Below are 26,669 nucleotides of genomic sequence, written 5' to 3' on the forward strand. Positions count from 1 at the left end.
TATACAAAAGCTAGCAACTCAGTTAAGGAACTCTTTCTGGAACCTTTCATTCTTCATGGTAAGGAATCTTTTTAGAGATTTCCATGAGCTGACCACCTTTGGATTCTTCTGTTTGGCCATTGTCGAATCAAGCTTGATAGCCATGGTATACAACAAATATCTTGTATTTTCACTCTCAATGATTCTCAACCAGAAGAAAGCTGCGTATAGGAAAAGCGCGTAACCAGATGTACCTCTCATTAGCAAAGTATCAACAGTAAGGACAACAAATACAAGTAACTCATCGTATGCGACGGCAATCTTTAACTGTGGAGATAGTTTCAAGACTGCATCAATTTTGAATTGTGTTGCTAGCTGCATCACAGAAACAATGAGATAAGGAACAAGCTTGAAAAGAGAGCTTCTGTTGAAGAACCAAACAACAGCAAGTAACAAGTACTGGAAATTGACCGTTCCGAGTAATGTAATGTATGATGGAAGTGCCTTCTGAGCAAATTGTGATAGAATAGTGCATGAATATGAGAGAAAAACACCAATAAGTGCTAACCTGTAGGCAATGAAAGAAATCTTTGAAACATGTGAGCGGAAGAGAAGGTAATAGACTGTATATATTAGACCCATAGCGATAGTTGTTGCATGTCCGGCAATCCAGAGCGTTTGGGTCAAAGGCGTACCTTCCACTTTCTTCTTCACCAACCTCTTATGAACAAACTCACTACTATTGGTGACCGGCTTTTTACTGGCCAATGATTTGGCAGCGGTAGTCTTTGTTGCACTTGGAGGTGCTGTGTCTGTAGTCTTAGGTGTTATCGCTGCCATTTTTGCTTGTATCTTCGCACAATTGTCACTTCAAATGTTTCAATCGGCAACAATGCCACTAAGAAAATTTCTTTGACCGACAATATATAATCTTAAGCAAGAAATTTGGTAAAAATAAGGGGCTTGGACTTCCTGAGAAATCTCTTCCGAGGGCTGCTGGTATTAATATGCTTCCTAAATATATGAACTTTTTTTTCCACTTTTTTTCCCCTTGCAGAAAATTAGGGGGCCGGTTATAACCAAGCAAAAAAAGAAAGAATCCCGAAAAGAACAAAGTAAAATAAATTACTCGTTAATTTCTTTTTCTTCCTCTGCATGAATACCAAGGCCTTGTTTTTTTCATCTTATGAAAGCCCATAAATTGTTGATTTTTAATAATTTACTACAATACTGTCTATTATTACACATTACTGTGTGTTGCGGGTGTTAATATATATACCAATCAAACAATAGTTAAATATGTTTGCAACAAACGAGTACTTCTCTGGTTTGAAAAGTAATGATCAGCATTCTTTTAAAATACTGTGTAGCACCACCATTTTTTCTTAGTAAATCAATTTTTTTAGGAAACCAACAATTATAATTAATGTAATCTTAAAACAACACGCAGAAGACCTCTGTGGAATTATGCGAAAGCCTCAACTGTAGGCGGATATCGCTCTTTGCGCAAACATATCTGGCTGAAAAGTAATGAAAGTATAAACCAGATAAAAAAACAATACCAGACACACCTCACTTTATATATTAATAACATCCAAGGTATATTTCTTATATGCAAAAAAAGAGAGTTGATAAAAAGTTGATGGAATTCCACAAGGACAGACTTAGTTTATGAAATCCATGGTTTTTTTCAAATAGTAACGACTGTGCTCTTTCCAACCCTTAGGATTTGTAATTTTTGACTCATCATCAACATCATCCTCCATAATCTCCTCATCCACAATTCTGGCACCACTATCAATATCAACATCTGTCAGGGGAATTAACCAGGGATCTTTTCGGTAGATCGTAAGTTGTGAACCAATCCATATTACACAGAATAGCATTAGGGATATGTAATTTGCAAAAAAGTCCGATGCTTTAAAATTAAAGAACACAGCATAACCTTGAATGAATATGATGATGATCAATGCGATAAATGCAAACCAAGCAAGGAAAGGCATTCCAAAAGCCTTATAAGGTAATGTATCCCTGGAGATGCCTCGACTTTTTAATATGCTCATGAATCTCAAGTGAGCACCACTAACAAAAATCCAGTCTATGACACTGGCTGTGGCCGAAATATCAAGCAACCAAGTGAAGACAGACTGTCCACTGTTAGTCATTTTAAGGAAACATAATAAACCTAAAGATGAGGTAACCAGGACACCAATAAATGGAACACCCTGCTTGGTTGTTATGCGGAAAAATCTTGGTGCTGTAGTACCGGCCATGGCGTAAAGCACTCTAGAACCAATATAGACATCTGAGTTGCCGGCAGATGTGACCGTAAATAGCATCACAGCATTAAGAACGTGAGGTAAGACGGGCGTACCACTATTTTTGATCGAAATCAAAAACGGTGATGATGAAATGAATGTAGTGTCATCCGTAAGATCAGGATCATTGTAAGGAACTAGCAAACCAACAAAAAACAATGTGAGAATGTAGAATATAAGAATTCTAAAAATGACTTGATTAATAGCTCTTGGGACTGTCTTTCTAGGGTTGGAAGACTCACCTGCAGCAATACCCGTGAACTCAACACCTTGATATGTGAAAGCAGCATTAATCAAAGAAGAAAGCCAACCAAGGAACCTATCAGTGTCTGTATTCTTAACAAGTCCTGCACCAGCACCCCATGGACCAGGATGTCTCCAATAACGGAAACCGACAGGACCTGTCTTTCCTGCACCACAAACCATGCAGAAAGCGTAGATGATGAAACCTATGATTGCAATAATTTTAACTAATGCAACCCAATATTCAATTTCTCCATAGTATCTGACTGGAAACAAATTAATACATGATAGAAAAACGTAAAACATAATCATCCAGGCCCAATTAGGAACCGCATCAGTCCAGTATTTCATAATTTCCGATATAGCAAACAATTCAACAGCACATGTAATTGGCCACTGAAACCAATAAAGCCAGTTTGTGGCCATTCCAATAGACTTGGAGATATATCTTGTATTGAAAACACAAAAAGATCCTGTAACTGGAGTATGCGTTGCCATTTCACCTAGAGACTGAGTGACGGAGAACATGAGAATACCAAAAAAGAAGTAGGCAATCAAAGCATTCACCGGACCAGCTTCATGTAGAGGGGTAGAGGTACCAATGAACAAACCACTACCAATAGTTCCTCCTAAAGCCAACATTGTCACATGACGAGAGGCAAGACCTCTTTTAACTTGCCTCTTAACCTCAGTTGTTTGCAAAGTAGGGGATCCTTTCTCACATGAATCTCTCGGAGAATCAAGGATGGTTGACTCCGAGGGAGTTTCAACCTTTTGGATAGTGCTTGAAACCTCCAAATCTTTCTGCAACTTTTCGTTCATTCAGAAGTTTTATACTAGTATATGTTTTCCAAAAAAAAAAGAGACAGAAGTGAATGCTTAGGGTCAAAGAACGAACAGTAGTATATGAAAACCAGATAACGGGAAACCTTCTCTTACTTCTTCTGAAGTATCAATTCTGTTGTTTGTAAAGTTCTCCACACATATTTGATAATGTATATATATAACGTATTATGGGAGTATTTTGGATCGCAAAGTGACTTCTATTTGTCACGATAACAGAAATCAACCATTCGATTTATATGACAGATAATGAGGAATCTAGTTTACAATGGACTGAGAATAATGGAAAAGAAAAATAATTTGGAAGCAGTTGCCGATTATGGACGAAAGTGACCCTCTCCGTAATGCCCTGCGATGAAAAATTCTCCTCCAAATTGATTCCATACAGGGCATACAGGATTAAGTAAACTTCGGTTTTTTTAATTTATGATTTCTTTGCTCTAAATGTAATTATTAACTCAGGATAGGGGCATAAGGTCGTGCAGCTTTACTTGCATAATCTTTCCTGATGCATTCACATATGGCCTGTTGACTTTGAACTGGAAGTTAGCATGATTGACATAACCAGAAATTATGGTTCATCGAAAGAAAATCCCAATCGTTGATATCGCTTTAACTTAAATAAGTCTAGAGGTGTAAACAATTCTGTCTTGTTCCTTTAGTAAATGCCGCGTAGCTTGTTCCCACGTATTGCCAAACAAGTAAAACCATGTCCTGAGTTTATTCTCAATGTGTCAAAAATTTAGGGCATCGGAAAAACTTTTCACAGGAAGAAAAGCTGTTTTCGGCAACGGCCAGCGATAATAGCGTATAATAAATAGGTCACACGCACAACTAACGTAATACGAGGAAAAAATACCACATTGCTTGAGGAACCATGATGTGACTATTGCAAGGGGAAAATACACTACATATGATCGAGAATCCAAAATTTATCTATCGTATGCATAACGTTATTTTTTTATAAAAGATAGGCGAAAACTATACCAATACCAATATATTAATTTGCGAAATCTATGAGCCTGTCAAAGTAATAGCGTGCACGCCCTCTCCAGCCCTTAGGCTTAGTCATCTTGAACTTTTCTGTACAAACTTCATCCTCCCATATCTCATCATTTATAGCTCTAGCATCAGTATCAATATCGACATCGTCCAGGGGAATTAACCAAGGATCTTTTCTATACGTCGTAAGTTGCGAACCAATCCATATTGCGAAGAACAACACCAAGGATATGTAGTTTGCAAAGAAATCTGAGGCATTGAAATCGAAGAACACTGCGTAACCTTGAATGAAAACAATGATAATCAAAGAAATGAACGAGAACCATGCAAAGAAAGGCATTCCCCATGCTTTGTAAGGCAATGTGTCTCTAGATATACCTCTTCTCTTTAGAATATTCATGAATCTTAAGTGGGCACCACTGATAAAGATCCAGTCAATAATACCGGCAGTTGCCGAAATATCAAGTAACCAATTGAAAACAGTCTGGCCACTATTGGTTATGTTGAGGAAGCACAAAAGTCCCAATGACGAGGTAACGGCAACACCAAGGAAAGGAACACCTTGTTTGGTCGTCATATGAAAGAACTTTGGAGCAGTGGTACCTGCCATAGCATATAGAACTCTTGATCCAATATAAATATCGGAGTTACCTGCAGAAGTCACAGTGAAAAGCATAACAGCGTTGAAGATATGAGGTAAAACAGGGGTACCACTATTCTTAATCGAGATCAAGAATGGAGAAGACGATATGAAGGTGGTGTCATTGGTAAGATCAGGGTCGTTGTATGGAACAAGCATACCAATGAAGAACAAGGTAAGTATATAGAATATAAGAATTCTGAAAATAACCTTATTAATAGCCTTTGGAACCGTCTTTCTAGGGTTGGAAGACTCACCTGCAGCAATACCCGTGAACTCAACACCTTGATATGTGAAAGCTGCATTAATCAAAGAAGAAAGCCAACCAAGGAACCTATCAGTGTCTGTATTCTTAACAAGTCCTGCACCGGCACCCCATGGACCAGGATGTCTCCAATAACGGAAACCGACAGGACCTGTCTTTCCTGCACCACAAACCATACAGAAAGCGTAGATGATGAAACCAACGATTGCAATAATTTTAACCAGTGCAACCCAATATTCGATTTCTCCGTAGTATCTAACTGGGAAGAAATTTATTGCGGTCAAGAAAACATAAAATATAAGCATCCAAGCCCAGTTAGGAACTGCGTCTGTCCAATACTCAATGATTTGAGCAATGGCAAACAACTCAACAGCAAAGGTGATTGGCCATTGGAACCAATAAAGCCAGTTTGTAGCCATACCAATAGACTTGGATATATATTTTGTATTGAAAATACAGAAAGATCCTGTAACTGGAGTGTGTGTTGCCAACTCACCAAGGGATTGCGTAACTGAGAATGTAAGCAAACCGAAGAAGAGATATGCAATCAAAGCATTCACTGGACCTGCCTCATGTAGAGGGGTAGAGGTACCAATGAACAAACCACTACCAATGGTTCCTCCCAAAGCCAACATACTGACATGACGGGATTCAAGACCTCTTTTAACTTGCCTCTTAACCTCAGTTGTTTGCAAAGTAGGGGATCCTTTCTCACATGAACCTCTTGGAGATTCATTAGCAGTCGTCTCTGAAGGCGTTTCAGCCTTTTGGAAAGTATCAGTACTTTCTATACCTTCCGGTAACTTGTCATTCATTATTGAACTATGGTGTTAGTTAGCCCGGTAAAGCCCAGAGAGCAACGTATCTATATTGTACTTATAAACGACAAACAGAGCAAACGGAAGGAAATATTGTAAAAAAAGGCGATATGTTCAATAAGAGATAGGTTTAGTTAAAACGATCGATGGATTCACACCTATATATACATGAGGGAGAAAAAAGGGAGGAAAGCTGATGTGTAGGATGACTTCTTTTTTCTCTGATAACGAGGTTCAGGTTTCTGGCTTCGAATGATAATGGGATGCGAAATCAACAATGCATTGAAAAGAATGAAAAGCGAAAAAAATTAACGACAGCTCCCTGTTTAGGACTAGGGGGGGGAAAAAAAACACATACCAATGACTATAATGCCCTCTCCCTGAGGTGAAAATTTCTCATTCAGAACTCTACGTAACGTTTATAAGCTTTCTTTTACTGTTGGAGCTTCACTTCAACGACCATAGATGTCTTTTTATAAGATCCATGTATACACAACACCGATATGATGTTATCTTATCTTGGTATAGCCTCACATAACCTCACATATGTGTTTTGATAGCTGTCAGTTGACGTTAGTGGACGACTCTGGGCTACTTCAAGTGTTTCGGCCACTAACGTCAAGAGGAAGGTGTCGGTTGACGTTAGTGGAACCTAATTAATAAATTCGGTTAGAAATAGACCATTACATTGTTTTAACCAGAAATGCCGCGAAGTTGCTCCAAGTACTTATATACTAATGAAATTGCGCCCTTATTTTTTTCTCAATGTGTCAAATGCTTTGGGCATCTGAAAAAATTTTTAAAACAGGGAAACAGTTTTTGCCAACGGTCAGGTTATTTTTTAAGTTCGAAAGGGGAAAAAAAAGCTTCGGCATCGAAGTATTAGAGGCATTATTTGAATACACGCAAGTTCATATATTTCGCACTGACCTATGCGTGAAGCTGGGGAAAGCTAATGTGAAAACTTAAAGAGTACCATACCGGACATCTTTATGGGCTCAATGTTGAAATAGAGTCTATCGTGAGGAGCAAATCATCAACAGATGCTCTAAAGTTTTGCCAGAGTATACTTAAATGTTAACATTCGTTCAATCCTGGCATTGTGATATTTTTTTCTTTTTAAGCGGCATTCTTTTCCGCCGGAATATGGCCATCTTCTTTTTTTTAATTTTATTATTATTGTGCCTTACCTTTAAGATTTGCTTTCTTTAACAGCAGCTAATAGCGACGTAGGACTACTTCGAAAGACTTAATAATTAACTAGCCCGCACACACTTAAAGTTTTCGCTGACTAAACGGAAATACAACACGATTTATGACCAGACAGAGGCTTCACATCACTCGGGACCGGACATTCTTAGCGGTTGATCAACTATGTGAGATACATGAAGAACAGTCATAATAAAAGCTTCTTTAATACGTAGTTAAAGCCGAAATCAGTTAATTTATGGCTTGTTGATAGTTCAGATACACTGGATTTAACGGAGAACGTGACCACGTTATTATTTATTTAAATTGTTAGTGTACGGAGATCTCTCGCTCATGAAAAACCGTGATGCTTGTCTTGCTTGTAAAGTCCGGAGTGCATAAACGAATACAATCGATGTCCACAAAAATAGGAAATATCATGCGGAGCCTTAACCGCCAGGACATTTCACGTATATCGGTGTACGGATGCAAAAATCATGTTGGGAAGGATAGAGAGGAAATTTGTTGCCGTTTAATTTTATTTTTCTTTCAAGTTTCGCTCAACGACTTTATACGTGGGAGGGGAGTGTTCGGACTTTCCGTGCCGCCAGAACTTTCTTAGGTCCAGACTGTTTTACTACCCCGCAATAATAGAGGACTAAAAGCAAGTTGAAAAATGGTATGCACACTATTTAAATATGTCTGTTGCAAATAAAAGTCAACACACTATCAAGCATCTAGGTTCGCTCTGCAGTTTTCGAAGTATGTTGTGAATAATTTAGTATGGTAGAAGAAAAAGTTCTAGCAGAAGACAAAGTACGATTTATGAACTAGTAAGCGAAACTGCACTAAGGCGGACCCGGGGTACACGACTGACGCTAGAAAAAAAAAAATATTAACAAAAATAAAAAAGGAAACATTGCAATTATCAAGTAAAATTCCTACAGTGTAATATCTCGATAACTGTAATTTGCTAGAGTGTTGTCTTGGAACGGGAAGAAATATATTTTTATTCTTGAATAACATCACACAACATAAATAGTTTACTTGGGATACATATTAGCGAAATTCGGAATTAAACAACGTCGCGGAAACTCCAAAAGAGCATTAGACATTTCCGCCGGAAGCAACAACCATAACGGAAGTAGGTTGGCGTTAATCAAACAGTTAGGGCCTGCTTTCATTTTAACGTTAACTGTCAGAGATATACAGCAGTATGACTGCCGAAGATGAAAAAGACGAATCCGGAGAAAGCGCCCTTTTTTCCTCAAAACAATCAAAAGATAGTCTTGATACCGTTGCTTCTGAAAAATCCAACCAACAGCATCCCATAATCAATCATCCAAAACCAACGGGTCCAAAGACCAAGGCTTCCTTTCTAAAATTACCTGAGGCGAAAAACCAGACGGCTGCATCTGGATTAGTCAATGTTGTACAAGAGCAGGCAGATAATATCAAGGCAATTCATATAATGCCACGACCACCTTCAACGCTGTCGATCAACTCGTTAAACCAATTACAACGCACTGTAAAAGAGAGTCAGAATGTGACTGAATCTATTGAAAGGAGAGCCCCTTCCAAAACTTTAAAGGACCAGTCAAAAGATAGCACATCTCTTGGTCCGTCAGATAAGGCACCAGCAAAAAACAGCAGGGCTTCCACTGGTGCCCCCAAACAATCCCGTACGAGTTCAAATTCATCGTTTAATCAAACTCACAGCAAGGAGAAATCAAAGTCTGGACCGTCTTCAACTGGCGGAAATGTATTAAATACCAAGAAAAGTATATCGACCAGCAATAACGCTGATAATTCCTCTGGAATCATTGTTGGGTCGAACCAAGTCCCAGGGAATTCCACAGATAATCCCGATTCTTTCCTTCAACATCTACGAAATAAGAAATCAAGTATTGATAATGGGCCCACAACACTAAGCGTAAATTCGCTTGACAAATTGACAGGCTCGGCACTTCCAAAGAAAAGAGCCGGGGGAATGCCATCTTCCAGTATCTTAAATCTGCGTGCAGCCATAGGACAAGCGACGGCTGGAAATTCTACATCTTCAACTTCAATTGTTCAGGGGAAAAGACCATCTAGGGCAGAATTTTTTGCTGCCAAGCTACATGACGCTATCAAGGACGATGAAACAAATAAATCTGACTCTGAAGAAACATTTGTTTATGACATGGCCCCGAAAAGAGTTGTCACCGGAGTTCAGAAACAAGACAATACACAGGAGTCCGAGGAAACAACAAAGAATAACATTAAGGAGTTAAGAAAAAATCGTCAACCAAGTAATTCTGAGGATAAACGGTCATTAATAACCGGAAAATCCTCTGCCCAGAACTCGCTGCATCGGAAATCCAGTCTGGGTGCATCTTTGAATTTGAATATTGCCTCATTAAGTTCAACTGCTGGTAATAGAATTAGTACCCACGCCAATTTAAATAATACCAATATATCGGATAGCGATTCCAGCATGACTGGATCAGTGAAACATCTGGGAGAAACTCCATTGAAATCAACACTACCTACGGAGAAGGATGATCTCGACGAACTGAGTATAAATCCGCGTTTAACTCAAAAGAAAGATAACGTATCAATGGAGTCCCCGAAACCACACAATCATCTTCGTGAAATTACATCTAGGATTTTTGATTCTAAAGGAGTCACACCTAGGAAATATTCGGGTACCGACATGGCTGATTTTAATAATGATGAAGAAGACTATGAAGATGCTTATAACAACATTCGCTCCAGTAAGTTCAACAGTGTTCACACTGGGCGGAACCAATTTGATGAAATACCGTTTACGGGAGTTCCTTCTACCATGGATTATGACTCTGATATTGACGATGATCTTTCTGTTGTGGATCAAGGGAAGTACGGATATAGACATGGCCAATATTCTAATTACGGCACTATTAACTCAACAGGACATGGATATGGCAGCGTTTCACAAACGTATGGGCTGCAAAATGGAGAGCCGGGAAAACGTCAGGGATCGCTTTACAGCCCGAATGAAGATAAGTATCGATTGTTGCAGAAAAAAATGGCTGAAAGATCTATTCGTAATAAAAAAAGCAGCGTTTATTTTAATCCTCATGATTTCACCAGTGCACGCACAAGGAGGATTCGTCAACTTAAAAGTTTCTGCTATACAATGGGTCTCATCTGCTTGTTGCTCTCGGTTGGATTTATGGGGGGATTTATTCTGGCAACTTCAAAAGAGCTTCAGAATACAACTATTACCGGAGTTGATAGTATTTTAATCTCGGATGAGGAATTTATGTTTGATATGAATGTACAAGCCTTTAATCCGGGCGTTATGTCTGTGACTATTAATAGCGCCCAGCTCGATATATTCGCGAAAACTCAATATATTGTCGATGGCTACACCATTGAAAAGGAGAAAGATAAGAAGAATGAGAAACCGGAATATACTACAGTGCTACTTGGTAGCGTGGATCAACTTGATATGCCATTAAGTTTTCAGGGTGGCTGCTTTACACGCCAGAAAGATGAAAGTTCCACCGAGATTAAAATTATAAATCCCTGCACCTATGATAATAATGGTAGGGATGGAAACGATGACGACGATGGAGATGATAGTAGTGGACACAATGTCGATGAAAGTGGGCGAATTGATAGTGCAAAAGATATACATAGAAAAGATAAAGGATATGACGCATCGTTATCGGTTGAACATTCAACTCCAAGCTTACCGGATATTTTGCTTGACGAAGAAGAGCCTCCACCTGAAATAAAAAAGCCAAACATGAAATGGTTGAACATATCTAGGAATCCATTCGAGTTAATAGTAAGGGGAGTGCTCAACTATCAATTGATGCTTTCAAGCACAAATAAGACGGTTGCAATCAACTACAAGACCACTGTGAATCCAGACGAATTATAATTATGGTAGATCGGGAGGAGTTTTGAATGACAATCTATCGTGTAGGTCTGATGCCAGGGTTTGCACAATCCGGTCGAAGGAAATATCGCTACTAAAACAAAATACTTTTTTTTCTTGGAAAAGAAATTAGTCAATTACTCGCTTAATAGTTAACATACAATCAGAAACACAATATATATGTTTTCATTATACAAAAGCACAGTAAAAGAAAGATATAGACAATAAAAGGCACCACCGATAATAACTAGGAGAAAGGAAATTAAGCATGTCCAGAGTATCCACCAGCAACGATAGTTTTAAGTGTTGGGACTATAGACCATTCAGGGGAAGGTGAAGAAGAGCCATCTTTTTGACCCAAACTTGTCGAACTCTTGAATGGATTTTCAACAGGATCATCATCCATGACTGTAATTTCCAAATCATTATTCAAACCGCCAACGGCACCGGCACCATCATCATTGTTAATTGTAAACCGCACTTGAACACCAGACTCTGATTCCTTTGCTACTCCATCGGTTATAAATCTGGCTATAAACCTCTCTTCCTTCTTCATAGAGTCGAAAAGAATACCGGCAGGAAGACTCCATGTAACCCTAGCTTTCTCTCTATTGAAAGATCCAGATGGCTTAGTTGCAGCAGACTTAGCATGTGCATTCTGGATTGAGACAGATATTAGAACATTTGATAAGACTAGCTCATTACTCTGTAGGTAGTCATCAAGCTTTGCCGACGGTCTTAGCGATATTATAACAGTAGATTTGGTAGGATCATGCTTCCAAACTGGTTGCACTACTAAAGGTGGCTCTGGGCCATTCAGCATGTACTTCAAACCCCCCACAGTGCGGAGGTTTATCTGTGCTGGCTGACTGACAGTAAAGCTTGTTGGATCTTTTTCACTTTGTTCTAGGAAAAGAGTGTTGACAACAAAGTTAGGCAATGCTTTTCCTGACTTGGACTTCAAAGACATGTTAATTTTTGAAGGTATCTTTTTCACTGGTTCATCCAAAATGTAACTGAATGCCACTTCTCCTATAGCATTAGAGCGAACGCAATGCCCCGATTTATATGTAGCATTAAAAAGCTCCACAATAGAGGCATTCAAGCCTGGATGTGTCAACGAAGGATGAACTATTTGCCCACTTATAAGACCACCTCCTCCAGTAATGTTACCAGAGAGACCTGTTCCCTGATTAGACAAGGTACCTGTTCTTGCTGGCTGTAATCCAATCGTGCTAATTCTACGCTGAGCTGGAGGCACAGGTGGTGTTCTTTCAGTATTCGATCTGTTTGTATTTGCACCATCTGATGTCTGTACAGCATGCTTACGAGCTGTTGGTGGTGGAGGACGAGCCAATGACTCGGATGGTAGGGGTGGCAAAGTAGTAGTAGACTCAGATGAAATTGGTTTCTCGGAGGAGGCCGATTTTTGATCTGCAGGAGCAGTAGACTTAGATATATCAGCAGCAGAACGTTCAGATTGTGCCTCAGCAGATGGCTTTTCTGATTTGAGAGTCTCCTTGTCGGATAACGCTGTTGTGTCTGCAGTATTGATCTTTTTCCCAGAGCTCAAATTCAAACCGTTATCAACCGAAGATTTCTTGCTACTCACAAAAGAGTCAGACCGTTTTGTTGGTTTCATCGCTGGGAATTGCGGTGTAATAGGAATTTCCGGCAAGTGACTGCTTTTAGTCTCATTGGTGCCTTCGGATTTTGATTCTGTCTTCTGTCCATCTTTATTTATAACCGCATCAGAGTTTTGCGCTTCTACAGCATGTTCTTCAGCTATAGGTGCAACAGTATGTTCAGCTTCAGCTGTATTGCTAGTTGAAGCACGGCTTACACGACTAGTAGACTCTGAGGACTCAGCATGACCGTTAGTGTCTTCACCATTATTCTTCTTTTTGTGATGCAGGAAGTTCCCAAGTCTTGAGCGCATTCCCCTTTTCTTCTTCTCCTTCTTTCCAGAATGCATGCTAAATCTATTAGACGAAGCAGACGACATCCTACGAGAAGGTTCATTAGTGAAGCCATTACCATTTTTGGCAGGTGTTGCTGGAGGTACATTATTCAACTCATCAGTATGCTTTTTATAGCTCTTAAAAATGGAAAGTCTTCTACTCGAAGGCTTTGAAGCTGCCATTCTTCTTCTTATCACAGTATTGGATGACACTTCTGAAGATAACGAAGGTGCTCGTGCACTGGAGGTGGTGGAATGAGATCTCAAACGCTCATGAGCTTCACTGTGATTTCCAGAACCTTCAAGACTTTCCCCATTCTTTTGCAATGATTTATCCGACTTCTTACCTTTGTGAGTGCCATCCGCCACATCCAACAATAAGGTTTTCTTCTGAACAGCCGAGGCATACCGTTTAATTTCATCGTTAGGATTGAAACTGAGAACATGCTCAATTCCAGCCTCGTTGTCCTTTTTCAAATCTGCCAAAACATCAGATAGCTCTGTTTGAAATTTTAGAAACACATCCTTAAGAAGAAGTAATCTATTGTAATCATAATTCTCAAAAGTTTCAAAGAAAGCAGGTGCTCTCTCCGACCACTGCGTCTTTTTCTTTGTCAATGAACTTGAGCCATTATCGGCGTTAGAGCTCGAAATTGAACTAGCAATGCCTTTGATCTCATCCATTTCCACAAGTTTTGGATCGTTTCTCCTTGTGTACAATTTAAGAGGTGCAATCATATCTCTGCCCATCGTTCTGGTAGTAGAATCAAAATATTTGACTTCATCTCTGGCAATTTGCAAAACAGAATTCCACATAGGCGTACAAAGACCCATACTGTCTACTTTATCGTTATGAAGAAGTCTGTCTGTATCTTCGGTGAGCAGGCCATTACCTTTAGTAACGAGTTTTTTGAGCTCATCAGAATATTTGAGACGAAGTCTTCCATATGCCGTAAGCCATTCAGCCAATTGGTGATTAATCTCCTTCAATTGTTCTCCTCTAATATTCAAGGCCTCCATTGCTTCTACTGGAGACTTCTCCACTAAAATTGTGGATGCGAATGTAACCTTTGGCTCATCCGACAAGTCAGTCATATTTCAAGCGTTCGAACACGATAAAAAATGTTGCTTGGCAACAGCTATATTCCCCAATTGAACGATATAATTCAAAGCTGGCGGTTTCCAGGTTCTCAGACGCACTTTTATTTAATGTGCTTCTCTTCTGGGGTGTGAATGAATATGGTGATAATGCACTTCGGCTGTAAAAATACCTCCCGGGATGAAGGGTAAATAATCATCCTAACGGTAAACCGAGGAAGTGAATTGAAAGCGAGGGCAGCAGCCGGGAAAAAAATTAGGGAGAAAAATATAACGTTTTGCGGATGTACGGGTGTACTACATATTGGATAAGACAAGTAGATAATTAAAGTGTATCGTCCAGGCCCCATTTCAATCAATCTCCTACAATATTTCTTTTAATCATGATGATTGAAACTGTTATTTAATAGGTATTCGGAAGCTTTGAAAGTACCATGTAATTAAAATTTATAATGTTTCATGTAGTTGTCGGAAACAATGTCCATTGGTGGTCAAGTAGAGCTCGAAGCAAAATCAACTTAATTGAATGCTGTGATAATGTATAAGATGCTTTCTTTGTTAGTGTATTTTGTGATATGTTGTAGATTCCTTTACCATTTCATTCAACAATTAAATTGCATCAAAGAAATAAGGTTATTTAATAAGTTGTAAGTCATCAAGAGAAAGTAACGTGGTTAACACTGCTTTAAAAAACATCATCAGGAAGAAATATACAATACAGAGACAAAAGAAAATACTTTATGAACGAACTTTCGCTGAAGTAAAGTGAAGAACTACCGAGCTTATTTGCAAAACCATATCTCTACATTACAGACAATATAAGAATAGTCTAATCATCGATAATTAAATACAATAGAACAGAAATAGAGGGAAAGTGCATGTGCAAAGAAAAGTTGAACACCAATCAGCATTTGAAGGTGTAGAAGAAGAAAAGGGTGAACATAAATTAATGCGATTGCAAAAAGTAGGACAAATGAAAGACAACAAAATCAAGACAGAGCACACACACACACACATATATATATATCACCAACAAATACCTCAAACAAGTATCTAAATACTTCTTTATAGGCAAGCTTTCAAATTCATGAAACACCGAAGTGAGATATATGGACTATATCTGTTGCAAAAATAACCATCATAGCAGATTAAGTAAAGATCTCGCCGAAGAGAATAGGTAGGAAAACGTGAGCTGCTGTGAACAAAACAACAATGTTTTCGTAAAGTGCCAATGGGAAACCCACAATACCTCTAGCAGCAAAGTTTAGACGGCAAGCATAGAAAGCAACGGCAAAGAAGTTGCTGAACAAGACCCAGATGCTTGGAATCAAACCACTTAACAATCCGATTGGCTGACCGACGTAAACGCCACCTCTCAAGAAATAAGCAAAAACACCTCTTTGCAAAATCTGCAAGTACTTGTTATCAGCAGCAAACAAGGTGTACAACGCAAGCGAAAGGGCATTGATAACGGCATCCAAATGCTTCCTTTCGGTATGGAAGTCAATCAATCTCTCCAAAACGATCTCCTCGTGGCCTAATTGCTCGTTACTCAGGTCGGACAACATCTTACAGAACATGACAGCATCATTAAGACCAACGGTCATACCACCACCGGTCAATGGATGTCTCATGTTAAGAGAGTCACCAATACAGACAAAGCCTGGAACATCGTTCAAACGAGCAGGCAAGTATTGGTTAGGCATAGCCCTATAAATATCCTGACCCTTCTGGTTGAGAGCCTCCTCAAAACTTGGCTTCACACACTTTGGCAACTGAGGAAGAACCCGAGTACGCAGGTAATTTAACACCTCGCTTCTCTTAGGCAAGGTCTTCGATCTGTAAGCGCAAAGCATTCTGCTGCTGTGAGGGTCCATCTGGTAAATTAAGACTGGAGCATGTTCACCCAAGAGAACATGTCCAAAGTGTGGCTTTGGCAATTTGGCATCCTTCAACTCCAATCCAATGAAGTACGAACCAACCTTAGGAACAAAGTCCTCGTCTAATTCTTTTCTGAACTTGGAGTAGATACCATCACAGTTAATGACCAATCTACCCTTGAAAGAGCCTTGATTAGCGACAGTAATACCACAGACGCAATCCTTATCATTCTTGATGACCCCAGTGACACTACCGTCCAACTTAGTCACATTTGGCTCGCTCAAACAGAGATTTCTGAGATTAGTCAAAAACTGGCCGTGACGGAAAGATGCACCCTTAACGTGTGGGCACTCTTCCCACTTCTTAGCATCAATGGTAGAATCAGTGCCAACCTTGTCCTCATCACCTTTTTGAATGGCTTTTGGAACAGGTGTAGTGTCAAGAGCCGACTCAACGTTCTTGCTTGGGTAATCGATGGAAACTTCTTTTCCGTTGAATTCAATATAATAACCATCAACTTCGTTGGCCTCAATGTTGTTGATAGCCTTGATCATACCAAGCTGTTTCAAAGCTTTAAGACCAGATGGCTGCATCAACTCACCAACAATACGGTTTGGGCAACTCCATTCTCTCTCAGCGATTAAAACCTTTCTTCCTTGTCTTGCCATACATCTGGCGATACACGGTCCGACCACACCGGCACCAATAATGATGATATCGTATAATTTGTCGTTATCTGGCTTGTTTGTCGACATAACTTTCTTTATATATATAAATATAAATACCTTTCCTTGAGAACTAGGTTAAAGCTTGCAAACTTGATATAAATCCAATAAATAGTAGAATTCACTCACAAGTCAAAGCAAACTAAATAAGTATAAATACTTCTTATGTTTTTAAGTAACTCATACAAAAGACGAGAAGTGGATTAGAATGATGTTTTATAGCGTATCGTCAATCTTATACGAGTAGCATGAAGAAAAAAATTCTCTATATTAAAGTTTATTGGGAGTACCAATCATCGCGATTAAAATGTTAATGAAATAAGGAGATTTAGTGAGGTGAAAAAAAAAAAAACATGTGAAAATCCGTAGTGTAAACGAAGTAAACGAGCTAACATAACGCGGCTTTAACAGGACCAAATACTCTCGTTACCGTGCACTTGACAGGGCTACTCCTAGTACGCCGGCATACGCTCCTACTTGACCGTATATGCTCGTCTGTTTTTATATCCCCGTATAATTATAGGTGCTCTTCTTGTGGTTTTATTGTTGACGTTTGATTTTAAGTTTAGTTTTTTCCATCGCTTACCGTTCCGTCTCTAATTTTTTTTTCACCGTTCCTAAAAATTGCGTGCATACTTCCAAATAAAAACAAACTCAGGTTTGCGTTCTCGTCAACAATCGACATACGAAAACTCTATCTCACGTACCATTATTCATTATCAACGTCTCTACAAATAATATGTGTCGGGACAGTTGGATTTTATTTTATTTCTTTTTTATTTGAACTGAACCATTGAACCGCATTTCATTCCTCACTTGCATTTTAATTTTTTCTTTTTGTGTTTTCCTCTTTATCCATTTAATCATTCGAGCCCCAGATTTTGGCATCTTCGGATTACATGAGCCCCGATGAAAACTCCGCCCACGCTGATATATTTGCTTCTGTACATCTTCGCGATACTAAAGACGTCACTGGCAAATACAGAGACCTTCATCATTGATAGAAGCTCCATCAATCTGTCAAACGAATCTTTCTACGATAGTATCTGGATACCGGAGAAATTTCATCTCGTTCAGCCCCCGTTTAATTCTTCCTCTTTTGGTACAGATGCTCTTATCAGCTTTAAGCCCAGGATATTGACTCAGCCTCGAAAAAATCATGAGGTGCAAACTATAGTATTGGATGAATCCAGGCTTCGTACCGGCTCCAAATATTTCGTCAAAGTATGCTGGTCAGCTATGAGTCCGATAGATATAACTATTTCTGATTTTCCTGAAAACGGAGCACTGGTGATAAATGTTACGACTAATTACTACACAGATGTGCCTGTTATTGCAAAGAAGTTCCTCACGGATATTCCAATACAAATAAGGATTCAGACAAATGATATTTTTCACGGAGTGCTCAACAGGGAGTTTCTATCTCTTGCCGGATTTGTTATCACTTTAGTGGTAGGTGCCATTCCTTTCTCCACTTGGATGTTTTCCCGCTACTTTAACCCTAGCTTCTGAACATGAATGATAATAATAAATGTAACCCTAAATCGTGGTTCTTGTAAAATTTAATTATTCCTTCTTAACGAATCCCTTGCAACCTGTTTAAAGGTTTGGTGATGGAAACCCTAGAAAGGGTGGGCGAAGGAGAAAGAAGCAAAAAAAAAAAGGTCTATAGAAAGTCGCAACAGACGTTCCAGAAAAGGGGAAAAAAGACATCTTATGATTCTCTTCGTTTTCACCATCATCATCACTAATGTATAATGAATAAATTAAAGCAATCTGCAAGACCTCAATTAAGGCTTTTCATGCTAGTTTCCCTCTGTGCTTTGTTTATTTGTCTAAAATTGTTCCTTTTACTTTTGTATCCCAGAATATGGGAGTTCAAATATATGTACAGTATTTTTTAAATTATTTATTTATTTACTTTTGCTTTGGAACAATTTTTTTTCTTCCCCCTTACTCTTTGTAATCAGAAATTAACAACAAACTTTTCCCACTCAAAAGCACACTCTTTTTACCCATTCTTTTCAATTCGAAACTACACAGTATACCCCTATAATTGCATAAAAAAACCAGTGTTTATATTAAATAAAACAATTTGTGCACCCAAAACAAAAATAAGCCGTTGTTCATTTAATTTTTGACCGTATTGATCAATAATCCATCCATATCAATCAATCCTTTCCCATCCCGGGCTGTGCATCTATCTTCTTGAGAGACTAGCAAATCTGACACTGCCTGGATACTCCATCTACCACAAAGAAAAGTGTATCAACAAAATATAGAGAGTACTAAAGCTAAATAGTCAATATTCACAATTTCATAATTACTGCTCTGATGCCTTCATCGAATAATCTGTCGAACAACTTGTTCGCCTATGCAACAAGTGAAGGCTCTGGGTTATCAACACCACAAGATGGCCTCTCAGCAAACTCATCACAATCAATATCTACAGCAGCTACAAACATAGCGGATGAGGAAAGTTACGTCGGACACAGAATAACAGTGCGAGTGGAGAGAGAACAGCTGACAAATTCCCAAGTGAAAATTGATGGCGATGTACGATTGAATGCAAATAAACGCCGTGTAATACAGAGAGCGGATGACCAGTATACTTCTAAGATAAGGAAAGTAGGAAAAGGGCAACAACAGCAGCAGCAGCAGGAGCAGCCACAAAAGCAAGAAAATACATTATTTAATATTGCAAATTCGGTTGCTACTATTGCCAACATGATTAAACAACCAAATCAGTCACCCCAGCAGGAGTCTGCATCTGTCGGCACTCCATTACAATGGGGCTCAAAGGTTCAAGATTTTACACTAGATGCTAATGGAAACAGTGTCATTCAGGCTCATTCACTTGAAAATGGAAATAGCTTGAGTAACGACCAGGATCTACAGACCAGAGCAGTTGCAGAAGCTGCCACTGCCGCATCTATCCAGCAATTGAGCCCACTATACCCTATTGCTGGATCCACTACGCGACACCAGCATGCGAAGGGTACATTTACGGGTAAAAAGTTCGTGTGTACATATCCGAACTGTCATAAAACATTCTCCAGAAAGATGAACTTGAAGTCACATGTTCAGTCAACACATGAGCATAAAAAGCCATTTCAATGTTCAATATGCATGATGTCCTTTGCCAGGCACAGTGATAGAAGACGGCACGAAAGAAATCAGCATAAAGTATCACCGGGCTTTGTTTGTGGTGGTGTGCTTAAAAATGGTCAACGCTGGGGTTGTGGAAAGGTTTTCAAAAGAAAGGATGGACTTCTGGCTCATTGGAGGTCTCAAAAGGCAAGAAAGAAATGCCTTAATGGTGTGCCTGATGACGTCCATCCACTTTTAAGCTCCGCGCGTAACGGTGCTATAGATCATTCCGAAGCCTCTAATTAACATTATTGGAAATTCCTTATGCTGCGAGTAGTTTATGTAATGAAATTGGTTATTGTTATACAGAATTCGTTTATAAACAAAATGGTAATATCAGTGTTGTAACTGTTTTTATGAATAAAATGTGATTTATGATTGCTTGCTGATAGCACTTGCAGAAAACAAAAGCAATACATCTTAAAAAGAAAGAAAGCTGAAATAATTTAGTGTCGTATGTATGCATAGATCAAGAGTGTTTTAATAATATTACCAGACAGATAAGGAAACCCCGAGCAATTTAGCATTTAGCGTTGAAACAAAAATAATAGGAATGAACGCACCTTTTTTTTTTTTTTTTTTTAGTAGCATTGCTGATCCCAAAGCAGAGTACGGATCTTGATCGATTTTATCTTGCATTTGAGGTACGCCATAAATCATAAGTAATAGTACCTGCCAATCCTACAAAAAGCATATAACAGATAGTATTTTTTCTTAAATCATTGACTGTTAGTATTTTACCGATCAAGTTTTATTCATTAAGACAATAAGAAAGGAAATGCAGCTATCGAGTATTCTTCTATTTAGCGCAGCATCTTTGGCAGCACAAATAGAGTCATATCCAAAGTTAGACGACGGCACGACTATTGAAACATTTCCGTTGTATCATGCTGAGGATCAGATAGCGTTGGAATGTAGTAAAAGACAGATTGATACCGGTGAACATTTTTTCAATGAGAAAGGTGATATAATCTATATACCTTTTATGGATTGCCAGGAAACGAAAAAACCACTTGAGCTGAAATATAACGTTGACGAGCAAATTGCATGCACAGTTAAGTTTGAAGACAGATTATACCACCTTTTTCAGTTATATTTACATCAAGATGCACCATTCACATGCCGGATTCCTGTTCGGCCTGACTCAGGTCTTTATATTCCATTGGACATTCAAGTGAGAGGGAACATCATGGAGTCACACTTCGATCTTGATCCAAACATTGCAATTCAGATGTTCACCGATGGAGATGGTACTATCATCTCTTCTACGAGTTTCTCTACATCAGTTAATACCACCAGAATCATAATCGGGGATACTGTCAAACTTAACTTTAATGTTATCTGGACTTCACTGAAAAAGATAGTCCCAGAGATCCCCGAACAAGCACAAACAACACAAAGTAAGTTGGAGCAACAGAAATATATAACTAGTTACACATTACCGGATAGAAGAAATCAAAAAGTTTTGTATTTCTTTACTGCAGTGATCGGTGCATTAATAGGTTCAGTTGTTACTACAGTCTTTTTGTATAAGAGACTTAATCGCAAGCTACTCCAGAGCTATAGCGATAAATTGGAATAAAGCAACAAAGAAAAAGCAATTTACAAATAGCATAGGATATGTAAAAGTGTCATTTCTGCCCAAATATCTATACATATATATAATTTTCTCCAAAAGCGACGACAAAATTCTTCTTTAAAGACAGAAATTATATGACTCTCTGAAATACCATTGAATCATTGAAGCTTTCTCAACAACAATTCAAGTAGTTCCTTCTGTTCTCCGGTACATTTTGAGAGGTATCGTTGGGTGAGATAGTTAATATACATTTTCTTCACACTTGTTTTCACAGTATCACTGGTCTTGGTGCGGGATACCCATGACTGGTACATCTTGACAGAGCTTTTGAGAGAAGTGGCGAAGTCTCCATCATCCACATCGGTGTATCTGATAGGAACTGTTAGCTCTAAAAGAACAACCTTATCTATTTCTGGGTATTTTCCCATAAGGTCCGAAATTATGTGTCCATTTATGTGACTTCTGTCCAAGGCATCAAACTGATCGACTATATCAATAACTTTATTTGAAATCTCCCACACCTTTGTAAACTTGACTTCATATCTTCCTTCATTTATGTTATCATGTAGCTTGTTCGTTAGAGCTTCCAAGCAAGCATCATACATAGTAAGTATAAGATCACCTCTTAAAACCGGATTGTTTTCAACAGTTCCTAGCGTACTAGCATTTAGATCTGTCAAATCACTGAGATCTTTCTCGATTTCGGAGCCCTCTGAGACTTGAACAACGTCAACACCCTGCGCCAATGAATCTTTGTTAGCCGAATGCTCATGCTCATTTAAATCATCCTTCTGCTGCTTTTCTGTAATTAAATTCAAAAGCTTTCTTCTTATAAGTAACTTCGAAAGATAATTTAGTTCAAATTTAATGAATTCTAACCAAGGGAATAGCTCGTCTCCGTTAAATCTAAGACACCTCACAAGTAAATTTCTGGCTGATTTCACATTCTTATTGTAGTCATATTCGTATTTGGCAGCGCTAAGCCAGACGTTCACATTTCTCGGCTGTAACTGTAATAATCTAGTGTAAACTTTGTACACGACTTTCACTGACCCATTTTTCTTGGCATATTTCAAATATTGTGCCCACAATTCCATACTGTTTGGAAATTTACGAACACCTCTGTCAAATATGAAACGGATTCTTTTAGAGGCACCGTAATCTGATATGGACTTTTTGGTATCAATAACTGACCTCATCCTTTGATATCTCAGCTTTCGAAGCTTCTCCAAGTTTTTCTCAAATCTAACATAATATAAGTAGTCATCCGGGGTTGAGCCCCTACTCATTATCCTATGTTCAAACTCGGTCCATCGTCTCATAATCATTTTCACTTCCTTCTTGGTGAAAAGACCTTTCTTTTCAAGATCCTGAAGTTCTGGAACGGATTGTTCCAAATAGAACCGTGCCTTATCTGACATTTGTATACTGTGGTGTCCTTTGCAGTAGAATTCTTTGAAATACCTACTGGATTATTGAAAAGTCGAAGTGTACAGTAACTATGTATCTATTGGTTTGGAAAAAAAATTTTTCTCATATAACACAGCCGTGACAAACGAGTAAAAAAAAGATATGCAATGTGGAAAAAAGGATTTTAGGAATACAGTCAAAATATATGAAATAAAGGACATCCAAAGTATCTTAACTAATACACAGCGTAAAAAAATACATATAATAATACATTATGCTATTGAAATCATATCATACACACCGTCAACATTCTCTGCTCCCCCCTTAGCTGGCGGTACACCATTTCTGTTGAACAAAAAAATCGTAAATCTTAGACATTTTTGTAGAATCAACATCCAATAAATCTTTGGCAGTCTGCTTTTTCATAACACCACCATTACCCAGTAACTGACGAAACATGGCCTCCTTAATTGCCAGATACGGCTTAGGAAGCATACTTAACGTTGTGCACAAGTGCTTTTCATCATCGGAAAGCAAGTCATAGTCTGGAGCAGCAGACAAATCCGGATGATCAGAATATATGGATGAAAATATCGATGCACTCTTCCTGCCCCATTTGGCGGAATACTCGGGTGTCTGTGATCTGGAATGTCTGCCAGAGTGTGCATGGCCATGTCTTGTCCCACTAGAAGGCATAGAAAATCTAGCAATCCTATTGGCTCTCTCCTTCTCATAACGTTCACCGTCTGAAAACTTTGTTATTCCGTTTTGCCGCCATTCTTGCAACTGGTGAATGCGTTTCCGAATCTTAAACTCCTCCATGATATCTTTAGAAAACTCCGGAAAGTCTTCGGCGCTCATTAACCTTGCGAAAGGTTTAATCCTGTTGTACAGCCATCTCTCTTCCTTCGTTCTTTTCTTGTCAATTGCATTATTCTGACGATAATTGAGTAAACCATCTTTGAGAATTAGACGCTTGCGTTCACACCTCATTGTTAGTTTTTCGTCATAAATCCGCAATATCAAAAGCTTTAACTGAATATCCTCATCCGACTCGCCAGGTTCAAAGGTCATGTCCTGCACAACCTTCTCTGCATCATCATCAGCCTCTATTTCGAACTCTAAACGACCTGGCATATATCTTTGAATATCAGAGCACATAGGACCAGACGTCAAAATCTTTTGCGGTGGAGGTAATGGTAAATTTTTCCTTGCATCCAGCCTCTCTCTCCGCCTGTTAAGAAATCGGGTTGTAGATAGATCTCGGTACGATTTATTAAGATCTGGAATCGGGTAGTAATCAGAATGCAGATATTCTTTTTCGTAATGAGCACCCACCTCTTCTTTCGATCTTCCTCCTATATAATTCGATATGTCATGCCAGTTTCCCAATCCAAGAGTCTGGCATCCTTCTACCATTAAAAGCTCTTCATCTGCACCCCAATTCTCATCAAAAACCGGAAATTGATTTTGCTCTATCACCCTATAAGCATGCCAAGGCTTATGTATGCCGGTTGCTCGCCCCATGGAAAAACATGGAACACACAGATCATAATCGTTACATTCTGCGCATCTGATTCTTATTCTTCTCGTACAATCTGAGGAGCATACATCACAGTGGAACTTGGCCATGCTGACTTATTATGATTTGGTTTATATTTTATCAAAAATATATCTGTGTAAGGGTGTTCCAGGTGATGAATATGGAGTATATTTTCCTCTTTAAGTGTATCTATCGGGCGACCGCGAATGTAAAACAACAAAAACAAAGCAACTTTTTTTTGGAGGGAAACAAAATCTAGATCAGCGTATCCAGCACCGTAATTCCAAAACTTGGTCGAGAAAAAAAAAAAGCAGCAAAATAAATAGCCGGACTATCCTGAAAACAAGGCTGCTGCTGGCAATTAAGTGAATACTTCAAATAGTGAATGAATATGCCTTATTTCCTGTATTCGAGCTGGTAAATAGTTCAAACCTGGGCGATGTTACTTGATAACCAAATTTCCCTTTAATAATTTGAAAATAAATGGGTGGTTTTGTATCTAACGCTAACTTACATTCTTTTCAAAAGAGAGCCAAAGGGGGAGAAACCGATTTGTACTAAAAAAATTGGCCTCGTCTATCGACTATTCTAATAACTTTTGCTAAGTTTACCTCGATATTTGAGATTTGCCCGTTGCCGACTAAAAAAAAAAAGTTTGTAAAGTGGCAACCAGCACAGCCTGATAATGAGAATTCACAATTCAAATTTGGAAGACCGATTGACCTTTCAAGTAACGTCGATCGATCGATCCATTTAAATTTTTATTCACACCTTACACCTAGTGATCAAGTTAATTTTTCCACCGGGCTCCTTCCTGAAGGCACCTTTTTTTATCGCTTGCTGATAGCAGCATGTTTCGCGAATGAGAAGAGTATACAGTGAGCTTTGAAATTTTGGGGTTCTCAAAGAAAAATTATTTTCATTTTCCATGAATTTTTTTTTTTGGTGGGTGTCTATACTTGGTGAGCGGAACTAAAGCAAACTTAATAGTATCTTGTGGAAGTCTTTAATAGCCCAATATATTTAGCCTTTTCGACGACATATACGATCAATAATTAAATCAAAATGGTATGTTGAGCAACAAGTTATAAGACGAATTTCTGGGTACAGCATGTTTGATGCAACATTCAACGGAAAACGCACATGTGAACTTAATCAGTTTCAAGGTATATTTTCAACTCATAAGATGTGATATAGATTTTGGCACAAGCATTTATTCATATTAGAGACCTGAGATCAGCTAGAATGTTATGAGTATAATTATTTTTGAAAGGGTGCAAAGATATAAGTCAACAGATACGCAAAGTATATATTATTCAGCAAAGCAATGAATGAAAGAGCAATTCAAAAGTATCCACTTTTATCCAGAAACCACACATATGGAAATTTGAAGATGAATATGTACTAACAGTCACGTATTATTTTTATTACAGGGTAGAGTTAGAACCAAGACCGTTAAGAGAGCTGCTAAGACTCTTATTGAGAAGTACTATCCAAAGTTGACCTTGGACTTCGAGACCAACAAGAGACTTTGTGATGAGATCGCTGAGATCCAGACCAAGAGATTGAGAAACAAGATCGCTGGTTACACCACCCATTTGATGAAGAGAATTCAGAAGGGACCAGTTAGAGGTATTTCTTTCAAGTTGCAGGAAGAGGAGAGAGAGAAGAAGGACCAGTATGTTCCAGAGGTCTCTGCTTTGGACCTTTCGCAGTCCAAGGGTCTATTGTTTGTGGATGCTGACACTGACAAGATGATCAAGTCTTTGGGCTTCAAGATTCCAACCTCTGTTAACACTATCTCTTCTAACAGAGTTCCAAGAAGATTCAGAAAGTAAGGATGTTTAGAACGCGCACTTATTCGATTGTCTTCTTTTTCTTAATGTAAAATTCATCAAAACCATTTCAACTTGCTCTTTTACGTCTGGTGTTATGTATATCCTGCTGGTGTTGACCTATTTCAGATGATAGGTACTTTAATTTCACGGGCTGAGGAATGCTCTTTATTTCACTGGTGTGTATATTCTTTTATTTCCTGTGCGATATGCTGCAATACTTGAAGGTTATGGTAATACCGATGGATTAGACTAGGAGAAATTTAATAAAGTTCTAGCAAA

The 26,669-nt window shown here is 38.6% G+C and overlaps 11 protein-coding genes across 11 annotated transcripts; 4 read left to right on the forward strand and 7 right to left on the reverse strand.

Annotated features, from left to right (window-relative positions):
* Positions 1-18: 18 nt before the first annotated feature.
* On the reverse strand, positions 19-819 carry BRETT_003310 (uncharacterized protein; the record flags this gene model as incomplete). Its single annotated transcript, XM_041281821.1, has 1 exon — positions 19-819. The coding sequence occupies one exon, from the start codon at positions 817-819 to the stop codon at positions 19-21; it is 801 nt and encodes a 266-aa protein (XP_041139612.1).
* An 824-nt stretch (positions 820-1,643) lies between these two features.
* Positions 1,644-3,362, reverse strand: BRETT_003311 (uncharacterized protein; the record flags this gene model as incomplete). Its single annotated transcript, XM_041281822.1, has 1 exon — positions 1,644-3,362. The coding sequence occupies one exon, from the start codon at positions 3,360-3,362 to the stop codon at positions 1,644-1,646; it is 1,719 nt and encodes a 572-aa protein (XP_041139613.1).
* Positions 3,363-4,383: 1,021 nt separating this feature from the next.
* On the reverse strand, positions 4,384-6,105 carry BRETT_003312 (uncharacterized protein; the record flags this gene model as incomplete). Its single annotated transcript, XM_041281823.1, has 1 exon — positions 4,384-6,105. The coding sequence occupies one exon, from the start codon at positions 6,103-6,105 to the stop codon at positions 4,384-4,386; it is 1,722 nt and encodes a 573-aa protein (XP_041139614.1).
* Positions 6,106-8,512: 2,407 nt separating this feature from the next.
* Positions 8,513-11,209, forward strand: BRETT_003313 (uncharacterized protein; the record flags this gene model as incomplete). Its single annotated transcript, XM_041281824.1, has 1 exon — positions 8,513-11,209. The coding sequence occupies one exon, from the start codon at positions 8,513-8,515 to the stop codon at positions 11,207-11,209; it is 2,697 nt and encodes an 898-aa protein (XP_041139615.1).
* Positions 11,210-11,468: 259 nt separating this feature from the next.
* Positions 11,469-14,261, reverse strand: BRETT_003314 (uncharacterized protein; the record flags this gene model as incomplete). The annotated part of the gene is made up of 1 exon (XM_041281825.1): positions 11,469-14,261. The coding sequence occupies one exon, from the start codon at positions 14,259-14,261 to the stop codon at positions 11,469-11,471; it is 2,793 nt and encodes a 930-aa protein (XP_041139616.1).
* Positions 14,262-15,412: 1,151 nt separating this feature from the next.
* On the reverse strand, positions 15,413-16,900 carry BRETT_003315 (uncharacterized protein; the record flags this gene model as incomplete). The annotated part of the gene is made up of 1 exon (XM_041281826.1): positions 15,413-16,900. One exon carries the CDS (start codon positions 16,898-16,900, stop codon positions 15,413-15,415), a length of 1,488 nt encoding a protein of 495 aa, XP_041139617.1.
* A 2,304-nt stretch (positions 16,901-19,204) lies between these two features.
* BRETT_003316 (uncharacterized protein) lies at positions 19,205-20,266 on the forward strand (the record flags this gene model as incomplete). The annotated part of the gene is made up of 1 exon (XM_041281827.1): positions 19,205-20,266. One exon carries the CDS (start codon positions 19,205-19,207, stop codon positions 20,264-20,266), a length of 1,062 nt encoding a protein of 353 aa, XP_041139618.1.
* Positions 20,267-20,798: 532 nt separating this feature from the next.
* BRETT_003317 (uncharacterized protein) lies at positions 20,799-21,602 on the forward strand (the record flags this gene model as incomplete). Its single annotated transcript, XM_041281828.1, has 1 exon — positions 20,799-21,602. The coding sequence occupies one exon, from the start codon at positions 20,799-20,801 to the stop codon at positions 21,600-21,602; it is 804 nt and encodes a 267-aa protein (XP_041139619.1).
* A 155-nt stretch (positions 21,603-21,757) lies between these two features.
* Positions 21,758-23,020, reverse strand: BRETT_003318 (uncharacterized protein; the record flags this gene model as incomplete). The annotated part of the gene is made up of 1 exon (XM_041281829.1): positions 21,758-23,020. The coding sequence occupies one exon, from the start codon at positions 23,018-23,020 to the stop codon at positions 21,758-21,760; it is 1,263 nt and encodes a 420-aa protein (XP_041139620.1).
* Positions 23,021-23,333: 313 nt separating this feature from the next.
* BRETT_003319 (uncharacterized protein) lies at positions 23,334-24,641 on the reverse strand (the record flags this gene model as incomplete). The annotated part of the gene is made up of 1 exon (XM_041281830.1): positions 23,334-24,641. The coding sequence occupies one exon, from the start codon at positions 24,639-24,641 to the stop codon at positions 23,334-23,336; it is 1,308 nt and encodes a 435-aa protein (XP_041139621.1).
* A 976-nt stretch (positions 24,642-25,617) lies between these two features.
* RPS17A (ribosomal protein S17A) lies at positions 25,618-26,390 on the forward strand (the record flags this gene model as incomplete). The annotated part of the gene is made up of 2 exons (XM_041281831.1): positions 25,618-25,620; positions 25,986-26,390. 2 exons carry the CDS (start codon positions 25,618-25,620, stop codon positions 26,388-26,390), a joined length of 408 nt encoding a protein of 135 aa, XP_041139622.1.
* Positions 26,391-26,669: the final 279 nt, after the last annotated feature.

The sequence above is a fragment of the Brettanomyces bruxellensis genome, chromosome 9 (assembly GCF_011074885.1).
Source record: "Brettanomyces bruxellensis chromosome 9, complete sequence".
In the NCBI taxonomy this organism is placed as follows: domain Eukaryota; kingdom Fungi; phylum Ascomycota; class Pichiomycetes; order Pichiales; family Pichiaceae; genus Brettanomyces; species Brettanomyces bruxellensis.